General features: G+C 37.0%; 1 protein-coding gene across 2 annotated transcripts in view; it reads right to left on the bottom strand.

Annotated features, from left to right (window-relative positions):
* Positions 1 to 11,050: 11,050 nt before the first annotated feature.
* The window catches only part of LOC121421111, a 63,704-nt gene continuing 48,570 nt past the window's right edge, over positions 11,051 to 26,184 (bottom strand). Inside the window, exons 7-11 of one of the 2 annotated variants that reach the window (XM_041615746.1) lie at positions 18,809 to 19,071; positions 17,821 to 18,010; positions 15,265 to 15,527; positions 14,249 to 14,438; positions 11,051 to 11,948 (exon numbers count right to left, since the gene is read on the bottom strand). In XM_041615746.1, coding sequence (XP_041471680.1) covers positions 11,630 to 11,948; positions 14,249 to 14,438; positions 15,265 to 15,527; positions 17,821 to 18,010; positions 18,809 to 19,071 — 1,225 coding nt within the window. In that variant the 3' untranslated portion in view covers positions 11,051 to 11,629. Of the gene's footprint in view, positions 11,949 to 14,248; positions 14,439 to 15,264; positions 15,528 to 17,820; positions 18,020 to 18,808; positions 19,072 to 26,184 lie in introns of both variants that reach the window. The other variant, XM_041615745.1, reaches the window with a different exon arrangement.

The following is a 26,184-nucleotide window of genomic DNA, read 5'->3' on the forward strand; positions in this document are numbered from 1 at the left end:
AAATCGGTCTTGCATCGCATTTGTTGGAGTGATTAACACGCAGAAATGCATGTAATGTGTGCAGAGACAGAAAGGTACATATTACTCTAAAGGGTATGAAGGCAAAAGACGTTTTCTACATATCAAAGCAACTTTATGAAACCTCTTGGAAAAATTACAGTAGGCGTCGCTCTGCATTTTGCACGCAATTACGTTCGGGCACCTTAAATTACAGTCCCGTCCCGGAGCCTGTGAAAGGTATACCCAGCATCCTTATCCGTAGCTTGACTATTAAAATATCGTGCTTTTTGGAGGCCCCATTGCGGTAAATTTGTGTTTCGGCTATGTAGAAAAAAAACTTTAATTTCTTGAAATCACTTGAAGTCAAAGGAATAGGCGTATCTTTATCAGCTAGAAGTAGGGGCACAGCAAAGCATACACCTTCAGGGGACTGTCGAAGTCACCCAACTTGATTTTCGTATTTTGCCAATTTCTTAGAATATCCGCCATTTTGGAGCCGCCGTTGAGGCACTGTCTCGTTCCGGAGCCTGTCAAAAGTATGCCCACCCTAATCTGTAGCTTGACTATTAAAATGTCGTGCTTTTTAGAGCCCCCAATGTGGTTTATTGGTGTTTCGGCTATGTCGTAAAGCCACTCTTCTTGTTTTGAAGCCACCTGGAAACGAACAAGCAGGTATTCCTTTATCTGTACATATAAAGAAGTACTGGTACATCGAAGCCTACCTCCGTAGGGGGCTTCTGAAGTCACCCAACCCTTTTCCGTATTTTGGCAATTTGGAGCCCCAATTCAGGCAAGAAATGTGAGCTCTGTAGAAATTTGTGGCTTCTAGAATTGACCATCAACCCTACAAAAGTCTTGATATATAGGGCCTATGACGTGGAAAAAATTTCTTTGACAAAGCCATCGGCCAAGCTCCAAACTTGCGAAATGTCTACGAACGGTCCGCAAACGCTGGTTTCGTAGGCCTTCTTAAAGGTCAAGTCCACCTCAGAAAAATGTTGATTTGAATCTATAGAGAAAAATCAGACAAGCATAATGCTGAAAATTTCATCAAAATCGGACGTAAAATAAGAAAATTATGACATTTCAAAGGTTCGCTTATTTTTAACAAAAAAGTTATATGAACGAGCCAGTCACATCCAAATGAGAGAGTCGATGATGTCACTCACTCACTATTTCTTTTGTTTTTTATTGTTTGAATTATACAATATTTCAATTTTTACGAATTTGATGATTAGGACCTACTTGTCTGAAGCACAAAATGTTAAAATAATGGAATTCCACGTGTTCAGGGAGGAATGGAACTTCCAAGAGGCAGAAGAGGATCTCAACATAAACATTGACCCTTCATCTAATGGGAAATAGTATCTGCCATTAAATCTTTGTGAAATGGTAAATCTCCAGGACATGACACCTTAAACGCAGAAATATTCAAAGCACACCCAGAGGCTACAGCAGAATTTTTCGAACCACTATTTAAAGCAGTGTGGAGTAAAAAAAAAATGATTCCAGATGACTGGTCACAAGGTATTATTGTCAAAATTCCAAAGAAAGGGAACCTAAATAACTGGCGTGGAATCACCCTCTTATCGATTCCTAGTAAGATTTTTTCGAAAATAACTGTGAACCGTATAACAAGTGCAGTAGACCAGCATCTCAGAAATAAGCAAGCAGGCTTCCGCAGAGGAAGAGGATGCATAGACCAAATATTTGCACTGCGTAACATCATAGAACAGTGCACAGAATGGCGGAGATAAATGTATATCAACTTTGTCGATTTTGAGAAAGCATTCGACAGCATCCATAGAGAGAGCTTGCGGCGACTACTTTGTTCGTATGGTATACCAAAGGACATTGTCCAAGTTATTAAGAGCTTTTACTTTAACTTTACATGCAACGTTGGAAATAGTGACATAAAATTTGAAGTAAAATCAGGACTTAGACGGGGATGTGTCATGTCTGCAATCCTCTTCATAATCACCATTGACTGGGTAATGAGAAGAACTACCGAAGATCACCCGAGAGGTATCAAATGGTCCATATTTTCCACCCTGGAAGACATCGACTATGCCGATGATCTTGCCTTATTTTCACATACACACCAGCATATGCAAACAAAGACGACACGGCTGAGTGAATATGCCCAACAAGTTGGCCTTAGAATCAACGAAAAACAGAGATAATGACATTGAATAAAACAAATCCGTTACCATTACAAGTGAATGGGAAAGATATTCTAACAGCAGAGGAGTTCAAGTACCTTGGCAGCGTTGTCACAAGTGATGGTTGTGCAAAAATGACATCAGAAACCGTCTGATTAAAGCATATATATCATTTAGAATATTAAACAAAATTTGGAGATCACAGCAGTATAGCACAAGACCAAAGTTGAGACTGTATCAAAGCTGTGTCCTCTCCACCCTACTATATGGATCTGAGTGCTGGAGAATGACGGAGAAAGACCTCCATAGACTGTCAGTTTTTCAAAAAGCCTCAGAAAGATACTTCAAATTTTCTGGCCAAATAAAATCACAAATGAAGAACTATTTATGTGATGTAAACAAGAGAACCATAATCATTTAATAGGTGTATCTGAATATCACTTTTAGAATGCCTTAAGTTCACCATACCTGGTATATATTTTCTCAGACTACATTTAAACATATTGAAGGTTTGGGGAACCTTTTTGCTTATAGAACAGAGTTGGTGCCGAGAAAAAGTAAAAACGTAGTATTGGTATGTTACTAAGGATTTTCTTAATAAATTTTGAATAAGAAACTGTTTTCTGATTCATGGCCGTACGCAGCATGGTGTGGCGCAGTCCCCCTCCCCCTCCAGAAATTTTGCAAATTCACCATAAGTGTGCAGGAAATCGTTCAATTTCACATTACAAATAGCAAAAGTTTCCCATTGACAAGCTTGTTCGCGTCGTTCCCTTGCTTTCCATTCCCCCCCCCCCAGCCAATAAATTTGCGTATGTCCATGTTCTGAATGATTATGTACTACTTTTGCACAAGTGCCGGATTCGGACATTCCAGACTCGGTCTCGGACACAAGTCATCATTGTCTTGACAAGATCCTTTAAAATGGTCTAAAAAATCGTTCGTAACAGTTCTTAATGGTATTTGTGACCGATGCTTAAATTTCGAGGGCTTACCTTGGTCCATTGCCATCTGGAATGGCTGAAGCCCAAGCAGAAAGCTTCCAAAGGTTTATTCCCGAGACTCCGGTGGTGTCCATAGCATCATGAAACTTGATAGAAACATTAACGCTTACTTGATTGTCCCCTCCCTATGCGATTGTATATCTGCTTGTTATTTCAGGCAGGACTTTCTTCACCACGACATCTATTAGGGTCAGAAGCAATCAAGCTAATTTAATTTAGTTTCATGAGTTTCATCAAGCCTGTGAATGTTTGTGCTTCACCTACCAGCTTGTACTCATTCTATAATATATTAACTCATGAATTCTATTCATGATTACAAAAGTGTTTAACCCTAAGAAGACGGGGGCTGATTCAGCCCCCCCCCCCCTTAACATTTTTGGCGATAAATCCGCCGCTTGAAATTTTTCGACCGCATCGCTCGTTGACTTTTTACTTTCACGACTCACAAAACTTTTCAGTCCAAAATTGTGACCCCCGGATACGCGGTTCCGAAATTACGCAACATTTCGTAAGTGCATGCAGACCCAAAATTACTCAAAAACATGAATTTGTGTACAAATCCAATGCAAATAGTGTTTTTAGCCAAAATTCATAAATGTATCATTATTTTTCCTTTTACTGCTTAAAATCAAATAATTTTATCTTTTTTTATGTTCAAAACAAAGTCCCCGACATTTTCCATTGAAAAAAACAAAAAGTCGAAAAACAAAAAAATACATTAGAAATTTATAAAAACAATAGAATACATAAGGAAATAAATGTGATGTTTAAATTCTTGAAAAATAGAATTGATCAGATGTCTCTCTAGAGTATGTGAAACAAAAATTAGCATTTTATGGGCATTATTTAATTAATTAGAGCAAACTTATGATTTTACGCATAAATTAGCATAATGAGCAATAAGATTTTTCGCAGAATAAGAATAAAGCTAAGAAATGACTGTTAGGACATGGGCGTTTTGCCCCACCCCTAATTTTTTTACGACCAAGAAAAAAATGAAAAAAGAAAGAAATACAGTCCTTTTTTATTTATTTTTATTTATTAATTTTTTTTCTTCCAAGTGTCATGTAATAAAATGTCAAAATCTTTGATTTTTAAATAAAGATATCAACTCGCTTTGCTCTCTCGCAACTTATTTATTCAGCGCAATACGCCGTATCGAGCCCCTTTAAAGGCTCATTGCGCCACTGTGACAACCCTTCAAAGAAACAAACAAAAAACAACTTTGAGTGACTGGTCGGGAAAAATATGGGTGATGTTAGTGATTTGGAGATTACATTAAATGTAATATCTTTTAATTATGTATGATATTAACACAACACGTACTGTATGGGCAGAGGTAGCAACATTCTCCTTCAGGTTTTACTGGTGAAGTGCAGAATGCTGGTTGATTCACGAGTGGATACCATGCGCGACCATGGGGTCTCGAAAAGCACCCTAAACACGTAATTTCCATATTCTGAAAATGCACCTCTTAACAAGTATTGGCGTGTGAAACCCTACCCTTAACAAGTATTGGAAACAAAACGATACTCTTGGCAAAATATTCCCTGAAATGAACCCCTAAACAAGTACAGGAATGTTTTATTGTTACGGGTCATTCGGTCGTCGGCTTTGTTACAACCGATAATGTCGCACCAACGCATAATGTCGCAGCAACGCATAAAGTCGCAGTTTGCGACATTATGCCAAGAGCGTCCGACGCATAATGTCGCAGTCAACGCATAATGTCGTAGTTTTCTAACGCATAATGTCACATGTCGCAACGCATAATGTCGCAGCAAATTGTCAACGCATAATGTCACATGTCGCAACGCATAATGTCACAGCGGTGTTTTCTTTAGGACTCGAGCTACAGATAAGATATAAAATATGCTTTTACTTAGTATTTTGAGACACGAGAAAGAGAAAGGAATTATTACGCGGACGAAGGGTGACGATTGAGAATAATGCACGTGAAATCGACGAATTAAAATAAACATTTCTGCCAAATCATGCGATCAATCACTATTGTCAAATTTTATCAACAAACGGTATAAAGCAAAGGATAAATATGGCATGCGAAGAATATCGATTTTTCGGTTCACCTCTTTGAGTAAATTGCAGCCGAAGGCGAGCGAAGGGTTGATACAACCCAATAAGACGAACGGACAGTGAGCAAGGGTGCGAATATAAACGAAGACGAGGGAATAGATCGCGAAAAGAAGAAGGGGGGGGATTTAAATAAATGAACTCAATTCGGGTCAAATTTGCATGAATTTATCCACTTTTGCCTGAACCTATGCAATGCTATCCTGATGAAATCTGATATTCAGTAGGCCTATCTATTAAAATTTCAATCTCCGATTAGATTAATATTTAAACTCTTCTTTGTTTATCAGTTGACGAGATGCATAATTAGAATATTCATTTGAAAATGACATTGAAAAAATTGGGTTCAAATGCATTTAGATAGTACTTGAAGAGTTTGCATCAATCGAAGTTAGATTTTCGTGTAAATGGCCTGTATTCTGAAATCAGGTTTAAATTAAACCCTGGTTTAAAGCTGTGGTTTAACCATGGAGAGCCAATTGGAGTACAAATCCCTTACAGTACACGTTCAATTTACTAACTCATATGACATCCACATAGTTCATAATTTTCTGGGAATGATAACTGCAGTATTTTTATTCATTATGAAAGCATAAGGAAACAAAATACTGAACATGAGAAATATACAATATAAAAATAATTTAGATTTTTTGGCTCTCCATAATTTTTAACACAGACAGTGGTCTTGTTAAACCTGATTTCAGATGACGGGCTATTTGGGTCTTAAGGCTACTTGGGCAATATTTGCAAACGTGTCTTACCTTGTGCATGAATTGCTAGTAGGGATACGACTTGGAACCCCAAAAGGGCCAGCCACTTGGGCCGAGGTAATTGTTCCCCAAAGCTATACATGATGTACAGTCTTTGACATGAAACCAGTGAAGTTTTGAGGGTTTTCCTGCTGACTAACTTCTCAGACGGCTCTCTCTCACCTGGAAGTATACTAGCCTAGAAGAATCGAGGTTGGTCGAATGTAATTCCGAACTGTTTGAGGTAGGGCTTATATGGATATTTGTGGGGGGAATGGTTGTGAACATCCCCATGTCGACATGGTCGAGAAAGGAACCTCCCCATTCTGAGGAAAGAACCTCCCCAATTCGCGGAAGCAACCTGTCTGCAGAATGTTCTCCCATCCTAACCTTCATGACCTTACAGCAAATCATTTCCCTGGAAACCGGGGTGCTGTGCGTATCATTATTCTTTTTTTTTTCTTTATCCAATTTACGTCAGCATCCCATTAACAAAAGTCCAACAACAACAAAACGCTACGTACTTACACACACCCGCACATGCGCACAATCCACCATCTCTCTGCACACTCTCCCGCTTACACACCTTTTCTAGTCAACAGTCAATTTGTTATGGCTTTTGCCCTCCCACTGTCGATCCCCATCTTTCTCATATTCAAGGAAGGTCAAATGCAATGTTATAGGATTCTAGCAGAGTTCGTTTTAAAACCGACATGAACTCAGCAGGGCCGTTAATGCTCGTTTGATCTCGATTCTGCATGTTCTGCGTTGTTCAATTGTTGTATATTCATGTCAATCGTGTTGTTTCTTAGCATGGGTCTTTGAAAACGAAATTTCCCTTCTTTCTCTTTTTTAAATGTGCTCTGTTTGCTTCAAACGCTATCAGAGGTAATTCAGGATTGCTGTACTGTATGATTTTTTCCGAGAAGGGGACTAGTGGGTAATTTGATTTACACTTCCAGGAGCAAAGACCAGTGAAAAAATTGTTCTTTCAACTCTTGCAACAGAACAGGGTTTACACCAAGGCAGTTGTATAGACCTCCTTAAAAAAAATCAGGAACAAGTGTAATGGAGAAAAGGAAAGACAGAGAGTGAAATATGATGTTGACTTCTGAATATTATGCAAAATCTACTAATCTTGATATTCATTATAAAAAGAATCGAAAGTCTTGCTCGATGTGCCCTAACTCACTCTAAGAATTCGAATGTTAAATCAACATTTGAAAGGTTGGAGGAGTGACAACAAAATGTTACATCGAACCTTGTATAAAGCTGAATCCAACATTTTAAGTGTTGGGTAGAATCATTTAAAGTGGTAAATGCAACATTTAGAAAATGTTGTCACTCCTCCAACCTTTCAAAATGTTACGTTGACGTTTCTTTTTTGAGACTGCTGGGACCCTCTCAAAATTTGGGGCTCGTTTTGCCACTACCAGGGAGGTGTCCTGGTAGTAAAGTACTAAACAGGGTTTTATTTCTAAAGTGGTACTCCGAGTTCGTCCAATATGAACTGACAGAGAAGAAGTGAGCAGCGCCAGAATTCAAGCGATATTCTCAATTTCCAAATACAATGCGAAACATTTAGCTTGACCATCTACTATCTTCTCTTACGCGGTGTTTTATAAAAAACGACGTCCCTTCTTTAATTGTTATTCTAAATCATGTCGTTAAGTATATTAATAGTTTATGATCTTATTTATCGTGTTTGTGAGCAGTGGAGTACACATGGAAGGAGGGGGGGGGGCTTTGAAACGCATGCACCCCCCCAACAAAAAAAAGAAAGAAAGAAAATCACGACCAAGAAAAAAAAGAATGAATGAATAAAACACATTTGTTGTGTGCCTCTATACTAGGAATTTATTTGATATTCATCATGCATGTCAAAATCAACTTAATATTACAAAACATTTTATTTCTAATAAGCAACATTTCAGAGATACACCATAAAGCGTCTGTTGTCGTTACATCCATGTTTTTTCGATATTCACTTTTTAATAAACAAAAAGTATTCATATAGAAATCACTTTAACATAAGTAAATAAAATCACATTAAATAAAACATGAACTAAAGCATTACATTGCGGACAATATTTGTCGTCAGCGATACCCTATTTAAAAATATCAAATGAAATATAATATTATTTGTTTAATGTTGTATGAAAGTCTATAACGAAATTGGATTTTGTAATAAAAATTGTCAAAATATTTGATCGCTTACAACTTGTTATAGATGATGCCCGATACTCCAAATCTGATCCGTATTTTTTTTTGGGGGGGGGGCATTACGCCATTGATTATAAGTATTAATTGGATGGAATTAATTCCCACATCCACCTTTTGTTTTACTTTTCGATTATTTCTTATATTGTATGTCTGTATAATTGAAATGATATTTTCACTTTGATACTCTTTGCACAGATCACCTTTGTAACAACGGCAGAAATGCAAGACATAAGTACCAAAGATTATAAAAGATATAGCGAATCTGCATAAGAAACAAATGCATATAAAAAAGAGCTACATAAATGATATATGGACATATATTTAGTAACATAAAAAAATGAATAAGAGGAAGGTGAGTACACATAAACATTTAACATGTTGAAGGCAGAGCGGAGGTGATATCTTTTCGTAGTTCTTGTGCACCCCACGCAAGAAGGCACCAGGTAGAATTTTTTTCATTTAAAATCGCAAAGTTTATCATGTATAACACATTTAACTTTCATGTCCTCCATATCATAACCGGTTTAGGGCATACAATTTTATATAATGTATAGTGCGTGTAAAAAAAAATTATACCTCGGAATAATCCCATGAAATAATATATTTGCGATATCATAAAGCTTGTTCCACAATTATGTACTGGTACAGGTCTCTTTCGGCGAATGGCGATATAACTTTCGAAAATCTTTCCCCGTGAGTGAGTAATATTTTTAAAATGATTTCAGCAAAAGTTGCAAAGGTATAACATACCGTTTTAATTTGTTTCCTTGCCCAAACACTCTCTCGACCGTCAATGCAGGGGTTATGTTTGCCTCATGGAGCAGGGTGCTGGGAATGTTTTTTTTTTCTTTTTTTGGCTGGGGGCTGAACTAAATTCGACAAGCAAAAGAAAAAAAAAGTTCAATTCAAAGACCGTTTTGATCCCAAGAAATTAGACAAGCATAAAAGGGGGTAACACAAAATGTTAGTCATTTTACTTGACATCTTCCCACTGTGACACACCTACCAGAATTCCACGGTGTGCAGCATATGAAAAATGATACACACAGCGCCCCCCCCCCCCCCCCGGGAAAATCTTGGGCGTGCTTCAGCACTCCCGCTTTCCAGGGCCATGCGATGGAGGCTCCAAAAATTGCGACTTTTTAATACAGTGGCACAATTCGGAAAAGGGGTCGTTTTAAGAAAATATATGTGGCTGTCCTATAATTATATCGGAGATACATTTTTGCCTCAAGCAGCACCGAAATAGCCCGGGCTTGACCCGGGACATTGGTGCCCACGCCATTCATAAAAAAAAATTGTCCGACTTAGCCCAGGCGTGATCCGAAACAGCGAGTAACTAAAAGCTGCAATACCCACCTTTCGCAAAATATCGAGGACGGTAACACAAGGGACATGTCACACACGATTTTTACGATTAATTGTACACTATAGTAAACACCAAGAAGGTATGGGACAAAATTGTGTTGTATTTTTTTTTAATTCCCATTACTTTTTCAAGGGTTGTTTTTTTACTACATGCACTCTATAATTTTTTTTATTTATAAATCACTTATACACGACCTTTTTATTAATACGCACTGTATAAATTATTTCATTTATTCATCACTTATCCTGCTTATACACGAACTTTCATGATTATTGCCATGAAATACATTAACTGGCCAACAAGGTTAATATATATATATATATATATCTGTATATATTTGTTGACTGGTCCGAGCGGTGATGAGAAAATTAGTTTCTTATTTCAGCCATAATTTGTCCAAAAATGGTTTGCAACGCAGATGTCTCAAGTTCAAGTTCGTTTATTTTTTTTCATTGAAAACCAAGAACAATACATTCATTCATCATGAAAGGGTTAATAAAAACTGCGAGGATAAACTCATGAACAAGGAATTAAGAATATCAGATACATGGGACAGAGGTGGCCTATCTAAACGTAAGGCTTGTTTAAGCACAGCTCACCTTTGTCATAACAGCAAAAATACAAAAGATAAGAGTATCCAAGATATAAAAATATGTAAAAAGTCTGCATAAAAACGATAACAAAGAGCTACGTAAAAGAATAACATACATATATTTAGTAGTTTTTTGTCAGTACTTATGCCCCCGACGCGACAGGGTCTCGATCGAATCAAATTTTCATACAAAATCGAGAAGTTTATCATGTAAACCACATTTTCATTTCATGTCCTCCAAGTCATAACTGTTATAGGGCATACAATTTCATAAGATTTACAGTGCGTATAACATAATAGGCTTTGAAACAATCCTATAAATATACTGAAGCTTTTTTCTTTTTACATTTATGTGTCTTTAAGCGAATAAAATGACTTTCGAAAAATGTTTCTGCTTGAATGAGCACTACCTACTTTTAAAATTTCGTGAAAAGTGATATTCATTTTTAGTAAAAAAAGTATTCATAAAGATTTTGACATTGAAAATAAACATAGCAAAAAATAAAAGTAAAGAAATCACATTCAACAAGGAGAAAGTGGTTAAATTTTTTGAGAAAGAAAGTCTCACAATTCACGAGACTTTGCAGGGACTTGAATTCAGCCACGAGAGGACTTGGATGAATCTTGCTCATTTGCTCATTAACAAAAGGGACTTGCAGACTGACTGATAATACAAGCAGCACCGCCTGAGAAAATCTTACATGTTTATTGGACGTGCTTCAGCACACCCAGCACCACCGCTTCGCAGGGCCATGCAATGGAGGCTCCGAAAATCGGAAAAGGAGTGGTTTTTGAAAAAAAATAAATGTGGCTGTTCTATATCATTAGAAATGCATTTTTGCCCCAAGCACCACCGAAATAGCCCGGGCCTGACGTGGGATATTAGTGCCCACGCCATTCCTAAACTAATAATTATACGAGTTAGCCCAGACCTGATCCGAACCAGTGAGTCACTGAAAGCGCTAATATCCACGCTGTCTGACCCCTGAGCTGCAGATAGAATATAAGGTTTTTGCTTCACTGATTTGGCCCAATCTTTATTAAATCATGAAAAACATAAAGCAATAGGCCTTGCATATTTGGGTGTAATCTTGCACCCTAAATGGCAAAAGATGCAAAGATGCACATTATTATCATGATATGCACCTAGAAATTCTCGTTTCCACCCCTAAAAGATACAAATTTGAACTTGTTTAAGGTGCGTCATACTTAACATTAAGAAAGGTTCAAACTTGAACCATTTTTCATTTATGTTTCCTATAGGATGCTTAATATAACTGGCTTACATGACATGGCAGTAGTAAAAGGTGAAGAGCTTTTTTGTTACTTTCAATTGGTACTAATGATTTTCTGAATTCAGTTACGGATATTGAATACTACGCTCCATTACATTGTTAATCAGCAGTCGGGACTGAGTCAACAAATACATTGGTAAACCTCTATTTACGAGTATGCTGAAATGCTTTTGACAGTAGCGAACGAAACAAATTAGTACCTTGACTACGTCGACATTCTGGAGCTCTTGTACAACCAGTCTGTGCATTGGGGCCAGGGTATCCTCCTAAAGTATAGCCAATGTACCCGGTAGTCCTTGGGTTATCTCCCCTCTCGATCCTCACACAGATATACTTCATGTCTACGCATTTGGCCATTGGGTCGGAAAAGGAGAAGTCCAGATTGGTAAACTCGATTCTTTCTCTTCTCTTCAAGGACTGGTCTTTTTGTTTCAGATCTAGAATGTCCTCTTCGAATCCAATCCTTTGTGATAAGCAATAACACGTTTGCAAATTTGGGTCCAGCAACGGTTACAATTTAAGCAAGATTTAACGCATTCTTTTATCTGAGCACTGTTATTCATATACAGGTTTAGACAGAAAAAATGATCGAGGTTCACTTTTCGTTCGGTGTAAAATTGTCAATAGGATTTTTTTTTATAGGAGCGCCTTGAGCACCTAACAAGGTGGAAATGTGCGCAATATAAATATCCTTTATTATTATTATATTATTACAAAATGGGACATACTACATAACAATATACAGTGTGTTACTATTCGTTTACATTATCTTTAAGTAAGCCATGCAGAATTGTTAAAGAATTAAAATAATATTCATTGAAGTACAAGTAGATATTTCCTGAAGAAAAGAAAATATGAAATAGGGGGTCTGCTTCAAAAGCAACACATGGAAAATTCGGACGCCTCAAGGGACTGTTTATTTTTCATCTTGAACACCTACTTCAAGGGCGTATAAGGCCAGATACACGTGAAATGAATCCAGGTGATTGGGTGATTAGCTACGTTGTTTATTTATTGATTATGCTAATATACAGTCACACAAACTCGTACGAAAGATGCGTTCGTACGAATCTGACGGTTCTTAGAAATTCTTGGGTTCGTAGTAGAGATTTGTTCAAGCGCCCTTTAGGTGGCAAGAGCAATTGAAGGCCATCTCGGGAAACGGAATGATTTCCGTTCTTTCACTGGCCCTAAAATTGTAACATTTTCGTAAAAATGCCTTCAACTATTCTTTCACCAGACTTAAGGCCATCTTACAATTTTTGTTGTCAAGTCATTCGTGATAGGATTTCTTTCGGTTCATGTTTACTTTGTTTCTGAAAAAAAAAAGACACTACCGTGCCCTAATGAAAATCCACTTACCGTTCAAAGTAATTTTAACATGGCAGCAGTTCCAAGAAGACTACGTGTTTCTTGCAGTCCCCTTCAGGGGCTTTTACAATGGTTGGAGGGATCCTTTACTCACATTATATGTTGCACACAATTGCAACGGTTGTTGGCATTTGCACCGCCAATAATGATAGGGGCATTAAAGACCCAAGAGTTGCTCGTAAGATGGCGCTGTTCGAATTTCCGTTCTTAAGGCGTTATTACGGACGTCGTAAGAGCATTACATGAACAGCCTTATCCGTTCTTACGACCAATGTAAAGAATTAATGTCCTCTAGGATTCTTTCTCGATCTTCCAAAAATATTGCTTGGTCCGTACGATATTCATACGACGTTGGTACGGCCGGCTTACAAAGAAAGGGTTTTGGATAACGTTTAAAAAATCTCGGACAAAACCATCGACCGAGTTGAAACTTACGAATGGTCTACAAACGGTCTGTGTACGCTGGCATCATAGGACATATTGAGAAGGTCTTACTAAATGGTCTAACAAAAGAAAAACGTTCGTACGGCGTTCGTAGCCGTTTTTAAATTTCAAGGGGTGGTATTCTCAGATCAATTTTATCTCAGATAAAATAAAATATTTTATCTCCGTTAAAATCAGTGAGATAAAATACCCTTAAAATCTCTCCGAATCGGTATTCTGAGAACAATTTTATCTTCTTTTTATCTCTGTAAGACACACCTATTTTTTAATCAATATACAATTAGAAACGCGCTTTTATAGCTCTCTGATATCACTCAACCAATGGAAATCCATTCCGCTAGGAGGTGTGGCAAAGAAGTGAGATTGCGTCAATTTATTGACTTCACATACGCTTGCACAATACGCTTACGCGTCTTTCAGAGATTTCTTTTTAACAAAAATGACAATACTTTAATCTTTTTTTCGAAGTCTATTTCGCATCTTTTCAAGCATCGTTTCATAGACAATATTAGTCAAGAAAGGTCTTATGAAATACTTCCTAATTGTACAGGAATGACTTTAAGGTGTTCTCAATGAATATATCATTTTTCATCATTTTTATGTCAATATTTGGAGTTAATTCATGTAGAAATATTGACGAAATCAACGTCGCGGAGATAAAATAGCCCCTACCCTCTTTTAAGTTTATTTCATTTTTTCTTCAAAGTAAATTGGGCGCAAGCACATCATCCGCGTTGCAATGTCCAGATACGCGATGGGTATGTCTACGCTGCCACCGCTCTGTTGCGTATCATCATAGATACGCAAGATAAAATTTGTACGCAAGATAAAATTTTAGATTTTATCTGAGAGATAAAATGTCATCTCAGAATACCAATTTCATTTTAAGAGATAAAATAAAATATTTTAAAGATAAAATGACCTCAGAATACCGCCCAAGGGCTTTACCTTGGTCCATTGCCGTCTGGGTTGGCTGAAGCCCAAGCAGAAAGCTTCCAAAGGTCTTCTCCTGAGACTCCGGTGGTGTCCGTGGCATCATGAAACTTGATGGAAACATTTACGCTTATTTGATTGTCCCCTTCCTCTGTGAAGTTATCTCCATTTGTGATTTTAGGCCGGACTTTCTTCACCACGACATCTGTTAAGGTTTAGAAATAAAAGCTAATTTAATCCTAGGATATTGGGTGACCAAATTTATACTTTTCGTCCCAGAAAAAACGAAACCGAGATTTAGTGATGATTTATCATGACTTAATCATAAATAAAATAGACAAATGACCTATCAATGTAAAGCTTAGACTCTCCTCTTTCATCGGGTATTACTTAGATTATTTCTCATTCCCGCATGAGTGAGCAAAAACAGTTTGAAAAGGGGATACCAAAAAGTAACTTGGCGGGCCGTATCTGTGTTTTAAAAAGAAAACCACATTTTTTAAAAGTTCAATATCTGCTCTTTAATTTGATACCTCAATTACAGAAAATGGTCAAGGAATAACAAAGTTCTGGTTATTTGAAATAAGGCTTAAATTTCAATAATTTCAGAACATGAAGATGTTTTACAGGCTAGCGTTCAAACTCACTCGACACTCCGTTTTGTAAACGATTAGCAATGCATGAAGTCTTTTGTTACCGTGCGATAGCTTCTGTGGGAAACCGGTGAAAACAAGTTTATTTAATGAAATTAGGGAAATACAAGCATTATTTTGAGGGATTATAACTGTTTTAATTCTCGACCATTTTCTGTTATTGAGGTACATGACATGGCAGTAGTAAAAGGCGAATAGCTTCTTTGTTACTTTCAATTGGTACGAATGATTTTCTGAATTCAGTTACGGATATTGAATACTACGCTCCATTACATTGTTAATCAGCAGTCGGGACTGAGTCAACAAATACATTGGTAAACCTCTATTTACGAGTATGCTGAAATACTTTTGACAGTAGCGAACGAAACAAATTAGTACCTTGACTACGTCGACATTCTGGAGCTCTTGTACAACCAGTCTGTGCACTGGGGCCAGGGTATCCTCCTAAAGTATAGCCAATGTACCCGGTAGTCCTTGGGTTATCTCCCCTCTCGATCCTCACACAGATATACTTCATGTCTACGCATTTGGCCATTGGGTCGGAAAAGGAGAAGTCCAGATTGGTAAACTCGATTCTTTCTCTTCTCTTCAAGGACTGGTCTTTTTGTTTCAGATCTAGAATGTCCTCTTCGAATCCAATCCTTTGTGATAAGCAATAACACGTTTGCAAATTTGGGTCCAGCAACGGTTACAATTTAAGCAAGATTTAACGCATTCTTTTATCTGAGCACTGTTATTCATATACAGGTTTAGACAGAAAAAATGATCGAGGTTCACTTTTCGTTCGGTGTAAAATTGTCAATAGGATTTTTTTTATAGGAGCGCCTTGAGCACCTAACAAGGTGGAAATGTGCGCAATATAAATATCCTTTATTATTATTATATTATTACAAAATGGGACATACTACATAACAATATACAGTGTGTTACTATTCGTTTACATTATCTTTAAGTAAGCCATGCAGAATTGTTAAAGAATTAAAATAATATTCATTGAAGTACAAGTAGATATTTCCTAAAGAAAAGAAAATATGAAATAGGGGGTCTGCTTCAAAAGCAACACATGGAAAATTCGGACGCCTCAAGGGACTGTTTATTTTTCATCTTGAACACCTACTTCAAGGGCGTATAAGGCCAGATACACTTGAAATGAATCCAGGTGATTGGGTGATTAGCTACGTTGTTTATTTATTGATTATGCTAATATACAGTCACACAAACTCGTACGAAAGATGCGTTCGTACGAATCTGACGGTTCTTAGAAATTCTTGGGTTCGTAGTAGAGATTTGTTCAAGCGCCCTTTAGGTGGCAAGAGCAATTGAAGGCCATCTCGGGAAACGGAATGATTTCCGTTCTTTCACTGGCCCTAAAATTGTAACATTTTCGTAAAAATGCCTTCAACTATTCTTTCACCAGACTTAAGGCCATCTTACGATTTTTGTTGTCAAGTCATTCGTGATAGGATTTCTTTCGGACTTCATGTATACTTTGTTTCTGAAAAAAAGACACTACCGTGCCCTAATGAAAATCCACTTACCGTTCAAAGTAATTTTAACATGGCAGCAGTTCCAAGAAGACTACGTGTTTCTTGCAGTCCCCTTAAGGGGCTTTTGCAATGGTTGGAGGGATCCTTTACTCACATATGTTGCACACAATTGCAACGGTTGTTGGCATTCGCACCGCCAATAATGATAGGGGCATTAAAGACCCAAGAGTTGCTCGTAAGATGGCGCTGTTCGAATTTCCGTTCTTAAGGCGTTATTACGGACGTCGTAAGAGCATTATATGAACAGCCTTATCCGTTCTTACGAACAATGTAAAGAATTAATGTCCTCTAGGATTCTTTCTCGATCTTCCAAAAATATTGCTTGGTCCGTACGATATTCATACGACGTTGGTACGGCCGGCTTACAAAGAAAGGGTTTTGGATAACGTTTAAAAAATCTTGGACAAAACCATCGACCGAGTTGAAACTTTCGAATGGTCTACAAACGGTCTGTGTACGCTGGCATCATAGGACATATTGAGAAGGTCTTACTAAATGGTCTAACAAAAGAAAAACGTTCGTACGGCGTTCGTAGGCGTTTTTAAATTTCAAGGGGTGGTATTCTGAGATCAATTTTATCTCAGATAAAATATTTCATCTCCGTTAAAATCAGTGAGATAAAATACCCTTAAAATCTCTCCGAATTGGTATTCTGAGAACAATTTTATCTTCTTTTTATCTCTCTAAGACACACCTATTTTTTAATCAATATACAATTAGAAACGCGCTTTTATAGCTCTCTGATATCACTCAACCAATGGAAATCCATTCCGCTATAGGTGTGGCAAAGAAGTGAGATTGCGTCAATTTACTGACTTCACATACGCTTGCACAATACGCTTACGCGTCTTTCAGAGATTTCTTTTTAAACAAAAATGACAATACTCTCCTCTTTTTTTCGAAGTCTATTTCGCATCTTTTCAAGCATCGTTTCATAGACAATATTAGTCAAGAAAGGTCTTATGAAATACTTCCTAATTGTACAGGAATGACTTTAAGGTGTTGTTCTCAATGAATATATCATTTTTCATCATTTTCATGTCAATATTTGGAGTTAATTCATGTAGAAATATTGACGAAATCAACGTCGCGGAGATAAAATAGCCCCTACCCTCTTTTAAGTTTATTTCATTTTTTCTTCAAAGTAAATTGGGCGCAAGCACATCATCCGCGTTGCAATGTCCAGATACGCGATGGGTATGTCTACGCCGCCACCGCTCTGTTGCGTATCATCATAGATACGCAAGATAAAATTTGTACGCAAGATAAAATTTTAGATTTTATCTGAGAGATAAAATGTCATCCCAGAATACCAATTTCAATTTAAGAGATAAAATGAAATATTTTAAAGATAAAATGACCTCAGAATACCGCCCAAGGGCTTTACCTTGGTCCATTGCCGTCTGGGTTGGCTGAAGCCCAAGCAGAAAGCTTCCAAAGGTCTTCTCCTGAGACTCCGGTGGTGTCCGTGGCATCATGAAACTTGATGGAAACATTAATGCTTATTTGATTGTCCCCTTCCTCTGTGGAGGTATCTCCATTTGTGATTTCAGGCCGGACTTTCTTCACCACGACATCTGTTAAGGCTTAGAAATAAAAGCTAATTTAATCCTAGGATATTGGGTGACCAAATTTATACAGTGCGTCCCAGAAAAAACGAAACCGAGATTTAGTGATGATTTATCATGACTTAATCATAAATAAAATAGACAAATGACCTATCAAGATTATTTCTCATTCCCGCATGAGTGAGCAAAAACAGTTTGAAAAGGGGATACCAAAAAGTCACTTGGCGGGCCGTATCTGTGTTTTAAAAAGAAAACCACATTTTTTAAAAGTTCAATATCTGCTCTTTAATTTGATACCTCAATTACAGAAAATGGTCAAGAAATAACAAAGTTCTGGTTATTTGAAATAAGGCTTGAATTTCAATAATTTCAGAAAATGGAGAGGTTTTACAGGCTAGCGTTCAAACTTACTCGACACTCCGTTTTGTTAACGATTAGCCATGCATGAAGTTTTTTGTCATGTTTGTTACCGTGCGATAGCTTCTGTGGGAAACCGGTGAAAAAAAAGTTTATTTAATGAAATTAGGGAAATACAAGCATTATTTTGAGGGTTTCATAACTTTTTTTAATTCTCGACCATTTTCTGTTATTGAGGTACATGACATGGCAGTAGTAAAAGGTGAATAGCTTCTTTGTTACTTTCAATTGGTACGAATGATTTTCTGAATTCAGTTACGGATATTGAATACTACGCTCCATTACATTGTTAATCAGCAGTCGGGACTGAGTCAACAAATACATTGGTAAACCTCTATTTACGAGTATGCTGAAATACTTTTGACAAGAGCGAACGAAACAAATTAGTACCTTGACTACGTCGACATTCTGGAGCTCTTGTACAACCAGTCTGTGCACTGGGGCCAGGGTATCCTCCTAAAGTATAGCCAATGTACCCGGTAGTCCTTGGGTTATCTCCCCTCTCGATCCTCACACAGATATACTTCATGTCTACGCATTCGGCCATTGGGTCGGAAAAGGAGAAGTCCAGATTGGTAAACTCGATTTTTTCTCTTCTCGTCAAGGACTGGTCTTTTTGTTTCAGATCTAGAATGTCCTCTTCGAATCCAATCCTTTGTGATAAGCAATAACACGTTTGCAAATTTGGGTCCAGCAACGGTTACAATTTAAGCAAGATTTAACGCATTCTTTTATCTGAGCACTGTTATTCATACACAGGTTTAGACAGAAAAAATGATCGAGGTTCACTTTTCGTTCGGTGTAAAATTGTCAATAGGTTTTTTTTTATAGGAGCGCCTTGAGCACCTAACAAGGTGGAAATGTGCGCAATATAAATATCCTTTATTATTATCATATTATTACAAAATGGGACATACTACATAACAATATACAGTGTGTTACTATTCGTTTACATTATCTTTAAGTAAGCCATGCAGAATTGTTAAAGAATTAAAATAATATTCATTGAAGTACAAGTAGATATTTCCTGAAGAAAAGAAAATATGAAATAGGGGGTCTGCTTCAAAAGCAACACATGGAAAATTCGGACGCCTCAAGGGACTGTTTATTTTTCATCTTGAACACCTACTTCAAGGGCGTATAAGGCCAGATACACTTGAAATGAATCCAGGTGATTGGGTGATTAGCTACGTTGTTTATTTATTGATTATGCTAATATACAGTCACACAAACTCGTACGAAAGATGCGTTCGTACGAATCTGACGGTTCTTAGAAATTCTTGGGTTCGTAGTAGAGATTTGTTCAAGCGCCCCTTAGGTAGCAAGAGCAATTGAAGGCCATCTCGGGAAACGGAATGATTTCCGTTCTTTCACTGGCCCTAAAATTGTAACATTTTCGTAAAAATGCCTTCAACTATTCTTTCACCAGACTTAAGGCCATCTTACGATTTTTGTTGTCAAGTCATTCGTGATAGGATTTCTTTCGGACTTCATGTATACTTTGTTTCTGAAAAAAAGACACTACCGTGCCCTAATGAAAATCCACTTACCGTTCAAAGTAATTTTAACATGGCAGCAGTTCCAAGAAGACTACGTGTTTCTTGCAGTCCCCTTAAGGGGCTTTTACAATGGTTGGAGGGATCCTTTACTCACATTATATGTTGCACACAATTGCAACGGTTGTTGGCATTCGCACCGCCAATAATGATAGGGGCATTAAAGACCCAAGAGTTGCTCGTAAGATGGCGCTGTTCGAATTTCCGTTCTTAAGGCGTTATTACGGACGTCGTAAGAGCATTATATGAACAGCCTTATCCGTTCTTACGACCAATGTAAAGAATTAATGTCCTCTAGGATTCTTTCTCGATCTTCCAAAAATATTGCTTGGTCCGTACGATATTCATACGACGTTGGTACGGCCGGCTTACAAAGAAAGGGTTTTGTATAACGTTTAAAAAATCTTGGACAAAACCATCGACCGAGTTGAAACTTACGAATTGTCTACAAACGGAACTTCTAAGAGCAGAGGAGTATGCATTATATTAAGAAAGACACCTGATTTTAAAGTGTTAGACTCCATTAAAGATATAATGGGACGATTTTTATTGGTTAAAGTTGTAATTCAGAAGAAAGTTTATGTGATATGCAACATATATGCACCAAATAATGAGACAGATCAGGTTGAATTTTTTAAGCAGGTAGAATTGACCATACAAGATAATGTTGAATATGGGGAAATTCTTATAATTGGTGGGGACTTTAATTTAATTCAAAACCTTGATCTGGACAGGGCAGGTGGCTCAATGAAAAGCATTTGGAAGCACTCTGTGAATCTTATAGAAAATATGAAAATATATTTTGGTCTGGTTGATGTATGGAGAATCAGAAACCCTTGCAAAAAAGGATTTACTTGGAGAAGGTATAACCCAATGGTGCAATCTAGATTGGATTTTTGGTTGATCCATGAATCATTACAGAATACAATTAGTGAAAATGATATTATACCGTGCGTTTTGTCTGATCATGATCATGTTAGTTTACACATGAAAATTAAAACAAAAAAATCTGGTCCGTCCTACTGGAAATTTAACAATAGTCTATTGAATGATGTGGAGTATGTTAATGCTTTAACTAATAAATACTCAGAATGGATTGATGAGTTTACAGATAGTAATGATAAAGGAGGACTATGGGATTGGTTAAAGTTTAAAATTAGAGAATTTACTGTACCATTTTCTAAGAAGAAGAAATGTGAAAGGGAGGAGAAAAGAAAGGATTTTGAAAAAGAATTGAAGAAAATAGATGACATGATGGCAGCAGAAGATATAGATGAAGAATTAATGAAAAAGAAAAGGGAGATAGAACAGGAGTTGTTTAAAATATATGACTATTTTGCAGATGGGGCAATTTTGAGGTCAAGGTGTACATGGTACGAGAAAGGGGAAAAGAGTACTAAATATTTTTTGTCATTGGAAAAAGGTCAAGCAGCAAATTGTAATATTGATGTTTTGATTTCAGATGTGGGACGTATTGATAAACAGTCTGAATTACAGGATTTCATTAAGAATTCATATAAAACTTTGTTTGAGAACAAAGATAAGGTGGAAGATGAGGTGAGTAAAGATTACATAAGTCAGAGTAACATCAAGCAACTCACAGATGAAGAAAGAAAGTCATGTGAAGGAAACATCACTTGCTCTGAAGCTAGGGCAGAATTGTTAAAAATGGCTAGAAATAAAACACCTGGGAACGATGGGTTAACTGTGGAATTTTATGAGATGTTTTGGCCTTTGATATCAAAAGAAATTATTGATTCTTTCAATTTTGCATATGAAAATAGTGTAATGTCTGTGTCACAAAGACAAGGTACAATTAAACTCATCCCTAAGCCTGGTAGAGATAAACACACACTGAGTAATTGGCGTCCCATAACTCTTTTAAATGTAGATGTTAAAATACTTTCTAAATGCTTGGCGAAGAGAGTTGCTAAGGTGATAGGAAAGTTAGTAGATAGTCAACAAACTGCCTTTATCAAAGGCAGATACATAGGAGAAGGAATAAGATTAATATCAGACCTTTTACAATATACTGAGGAGGAGAATCTGAGAGGTATTATGCTAGCCCTTGATCTGACAAAAGCATTTGATTCAATAAGCCACAGGTTCATGCTAAATTGCTTAGAAGTGTTCAATTTTGGACCATCCTTCATACAATGGGTTAGAACATTGCACACTAATGTAAGTAGTTGCGTTTTGGTGAATGGATTTACCACTGGATATTTTCCAGTGTCTAGAGGAGTCAGACAAGGTGATCCTCTGGCTCCTTTACTGTTTATACTGAGCTTGGAAGTTGTTCTTACAAGACTTAATAATAATGATAATATTCAGGCTTTTGAACTTAGTGGAAAACAAATAAAGTATACAGCATATGCTGACGACATCGCATACATTCGTAATTCCGAAGCTTCGTAATTCCGAAGGTTCGGTTATTCCGAAGGTTCGTATTTCCGAAGGTTCGTAATTCCGAAGGTTCGTAATTCCGAAGGTTCGTCAATCCGAAAACGAAATAAGGTTCGTAATTCCGAAGGTTCGTTAATCCGAAAACGAAAAAAGGTTCGTAATTCCGAAGGTTCGTTAATCCGAAAACGAAATAAGGTTCGTAATTCCGAAGGTTCGTTAATCCGAAAAAGAAATAAGGTTCGTAATTCCGAAGGTTCGTTAATCCGAAAACGAAATAAGGTTCGTAATTCCGAAGGTTCGTTAATCCGAAAACGAAATAAGGTTCGTAATTCCGAAGGTTCGTTAATCCGAAAACGAAATAAGGTTCGTTAATCCGAAAATTAAATAAGGTTCGTATTTCCGAAAATAAAAATAATTCATTTTGGTAACAAAAACGATGTTGTCATTACAATACAGGATATTATGCAATGATAGTAATAACGATCGATGATACATGCGTGTGTTGTGGCCAAAAGCATGTATTTCATTAAGAATATAGGCGCCCTGATCAAGCATAGGCTGATTTCGATTTTATCTGAGCAATTGCTGCCTAAGCAAATGGTTTAAAGATGCAGGGGATCAAGTGTGTTGGTCGCGTGCGAGTAACCTCTAGATAATATATTCCAACCTGAAAACTGGACATTTTATACTTTTTTTTATTTGTAACCAGGAATAGAATGACTTCTCCAATAAACAATACTTGATGCGAGCGAGAAACGTGAGCCAAATTTTTCCGATTTTCCAACCTGAAAACTGGACATTCTAAGCATTCTTGTAAAAAAAATAATAATAATAGCTGGGAGAACGGTTTTCAGAACTGAAGTGGCTTCTCTGGGTAAAGAATATCTATATCAATATTCATTCTAGGCCTACATGAAATTTCCAAAAGTTTGAGCACGTGATTCGCTCGCAACATCTCACAAGGATGCCCTTTTAACAGTAATTGACCAAAAAGGCGAATTTTACATCTTCAGATTTGATTTTTCCCCCAAACCGCTTGCTCGCTACGCTCGCAGAAATGAAACGTAAATATATAACTCAGGTGATCACTTAAAAAAATTCCTCAATTTAATTACTACAAAACACACAACCTCTTTACACAGATGATAATCTCATGGTGAAAATATCCGTTTGCACCAAATTGCCCCTATTGGCCCTTTTTTTGCTTTGCTGCCCCCCCCCCCCCGAAAAAAGGAAAATACGTTCCGCCGCCATTGGTTGAAACACGCATCGTCTTCATGACTAACTGCAAAAAGTTCTTAAAATGTCCCCTTTAGATCAGGTCAGAGCTTATATATTTAAAATTTCTGTTCGCGCTTCTTGCTCGCAGTTATTATCTAAATTTAGTTACATTAGGCATCTCGTTTCAAAGATCACAAACTTATTGCCCATCATATTAAAAAAATATATAGCTCGCGCTCGCATTATTTAAAAAGGGTTTATCATGTTATTACATATTTACTTTATTTTATAAGTATAAAGCTAATTATTGACTGTTAGGACTACCCTTTCAAAGAAACAAACAAAAATCAACGAAAATCAAAGGACCCCATGGAAGAACAGTGGTATCTTATTGATACCGCTGAAATGGGCCATCCTCCATCTGTATGTTATGTTAAATAGATCATGTATATATTTTATCTTTTTATATGGAAATAAATACAAACAAACTTTAAGCTGCCGATCGAGGAAAATATGACTGAAAAAAAATTGCCCCCCCCCCTATTTGACGAAAGTTGGATCCGCCGGGAGGGAGGCAGGGGGCACTTGCACCCCAAAAATGAAATAAAATACAGGGAAATTAATATTTTCCAAAATGGGAAAGTTCCTTTTTCAAAAATAAATATGCCGTTTTTCATGTTTTTTCGAATTGAAATACTCTTTTTAAAGTATACAAGTTAAGTTAAGTTTTCAGGCTGGAATATTGCAAATTTTCAGCTTGCGCTTCGCACTCTCATTCGCTTGGTGAAATATGCATCCTAAAGAGGTCATTAAATACTTTCTTCAACAGGTTCCTTTTCTGGTCAGTATGTTTAAGCTCGCGTTTTGCGCTCGTGTTAATTCTTTAGTTAGATGCACATTTTTTAATGACAGCAGAAATCTGATCGGATTTTTAAAAACTTATTTTCATTTTTTATTGAAATACCCTAAAGTTTTAGCTTGTGATTCACGCTCGCAACACCTCGCAATAATGCCATTTTAAGAATAATTGACCCCCAAAAACGTTTTACAACTTCACCTTTGAAATTGTTTTACCAAGCCGCTCGCTCATTATACTCTCTCCCGAAAAAATAAATCCTAAATATACATTTTGCCATAATAAGAAGTCACTTCAAAAAAGTTTTTCTTTACTTAATCACTATCAAACACACAATGACTTCAAGCAGATGATAATCTTAAGGTGAAAATATCACCAAAGTGCCCATTTTGACGTATGAGTTTCATTTTTGGCTTTACCCCCCAACGAAAATTCGTTCGGCCGCCCTTGCCTTCCCATCCTCATAATAATTGAACGGCAACAGTGTCCCCCGCCCCCCTCCCCTTGCCTCTGCTTTCCCGGTTTTAATTTTTCGGATTAACGAACCTTATTTTGTTTTCGGATTAACGAACCTTATTTCGTTTTCGGATTAACGAACCTTATTTCGTTTTCGGATCAACGAACCTTATTTCGTTTTCGGATTAACGAACCTTCGGAAAAACGAACCTTATTTCGTTTTCGGATCAACGAACCTTATTTCGTTTTCGGATTAACGAACCTTCGGAACAACGAACCTTATTTCGTTTTCGGATCAACGAACCTTCGGAACAACGAACCTTATTTCGTTTTCGGATTAACGAACCTTCGGAACAACGAACCTTATTTCGTTTTCGGATTAACGAACCTTCGGAACAACGAACCTTATTCCGTTTTCGGATTATCGAACCTTCGGAATAACGAACCGTCGGAATTACGCCACAAATGTTCGGATTAACGAACCCTTTTTCGTTTTCGGATTAACGAACATCGAGGTATAGGCAATTTACGTGTTTCGGAATTACGAACCTTCGGAATAAAGAACCTTCGGAATTACGAAGCTTCGGAATTACGAAGTGTAACCGACGACATAACTTGTTTTTGTAGGAATGTACAATCAATGAAGATGGTTTTCAAAGTTTTTGAAGAATTCTCAATCATATCAGGTCTTTATTTGAATAAAACAAAAACGGAAGGAATATGGATTGGGAAGGATAGGCACAATGGAGAAAAAACAAATGATATACACTGGGCAGACGAAAGCATAAGAGTTTTAGGCATTCATTTCTCATATGATCAGGAAATAGTCAGGAAACTGAACTTTGATAAGAGACTGGATGAAATAAAATGTACTTTCTTAAGATGGAAGAATCGGGGGTTAACTTTATTAGGAAAAATTCAACTGTTGAAAACATTTGTTATGTCTAAGATTATGTATATAGTTTCCAATATTGAAATACCAGATGATTTTGTTAAGGAGGTTGAAAAGTTGATGTTTCAGTTTATGTGGAAAGGTCCAGATAAGATATCACGGGCAACAATGATTGCAGATTATACCGAAGGTGGTCTTAAATTCCCGAAACTAAAATGCATGATAGAGACACAGCTTGTTAAGTGGATTCAGAGATACTATACAGAATCAGATCATCATTGGAAATTGTTCTTTGACCATTATTGTAAACGATTTGGTGGAAAATTGATTTTTATGAGTAATTATTCTGTGAGCCAGTTGAATTCTCTTGGAATTCCCATAT

The sequence above is a fragment of the Lytechinus variegatus genome, chromosome 9 (assembly GCF_018143015.1).
Source record: "Lytechinus variegatus isolate NC3 chromosome 9, Lvar_3.0, whole genome shotgun sequence".
Lineage (NCBI taxonomy): Eukaryota > Metazoa > Echinodermata > Echinoidea > Temnopleuroida > Toxopneustidae > Lytechinus > Lytechinus variegatus.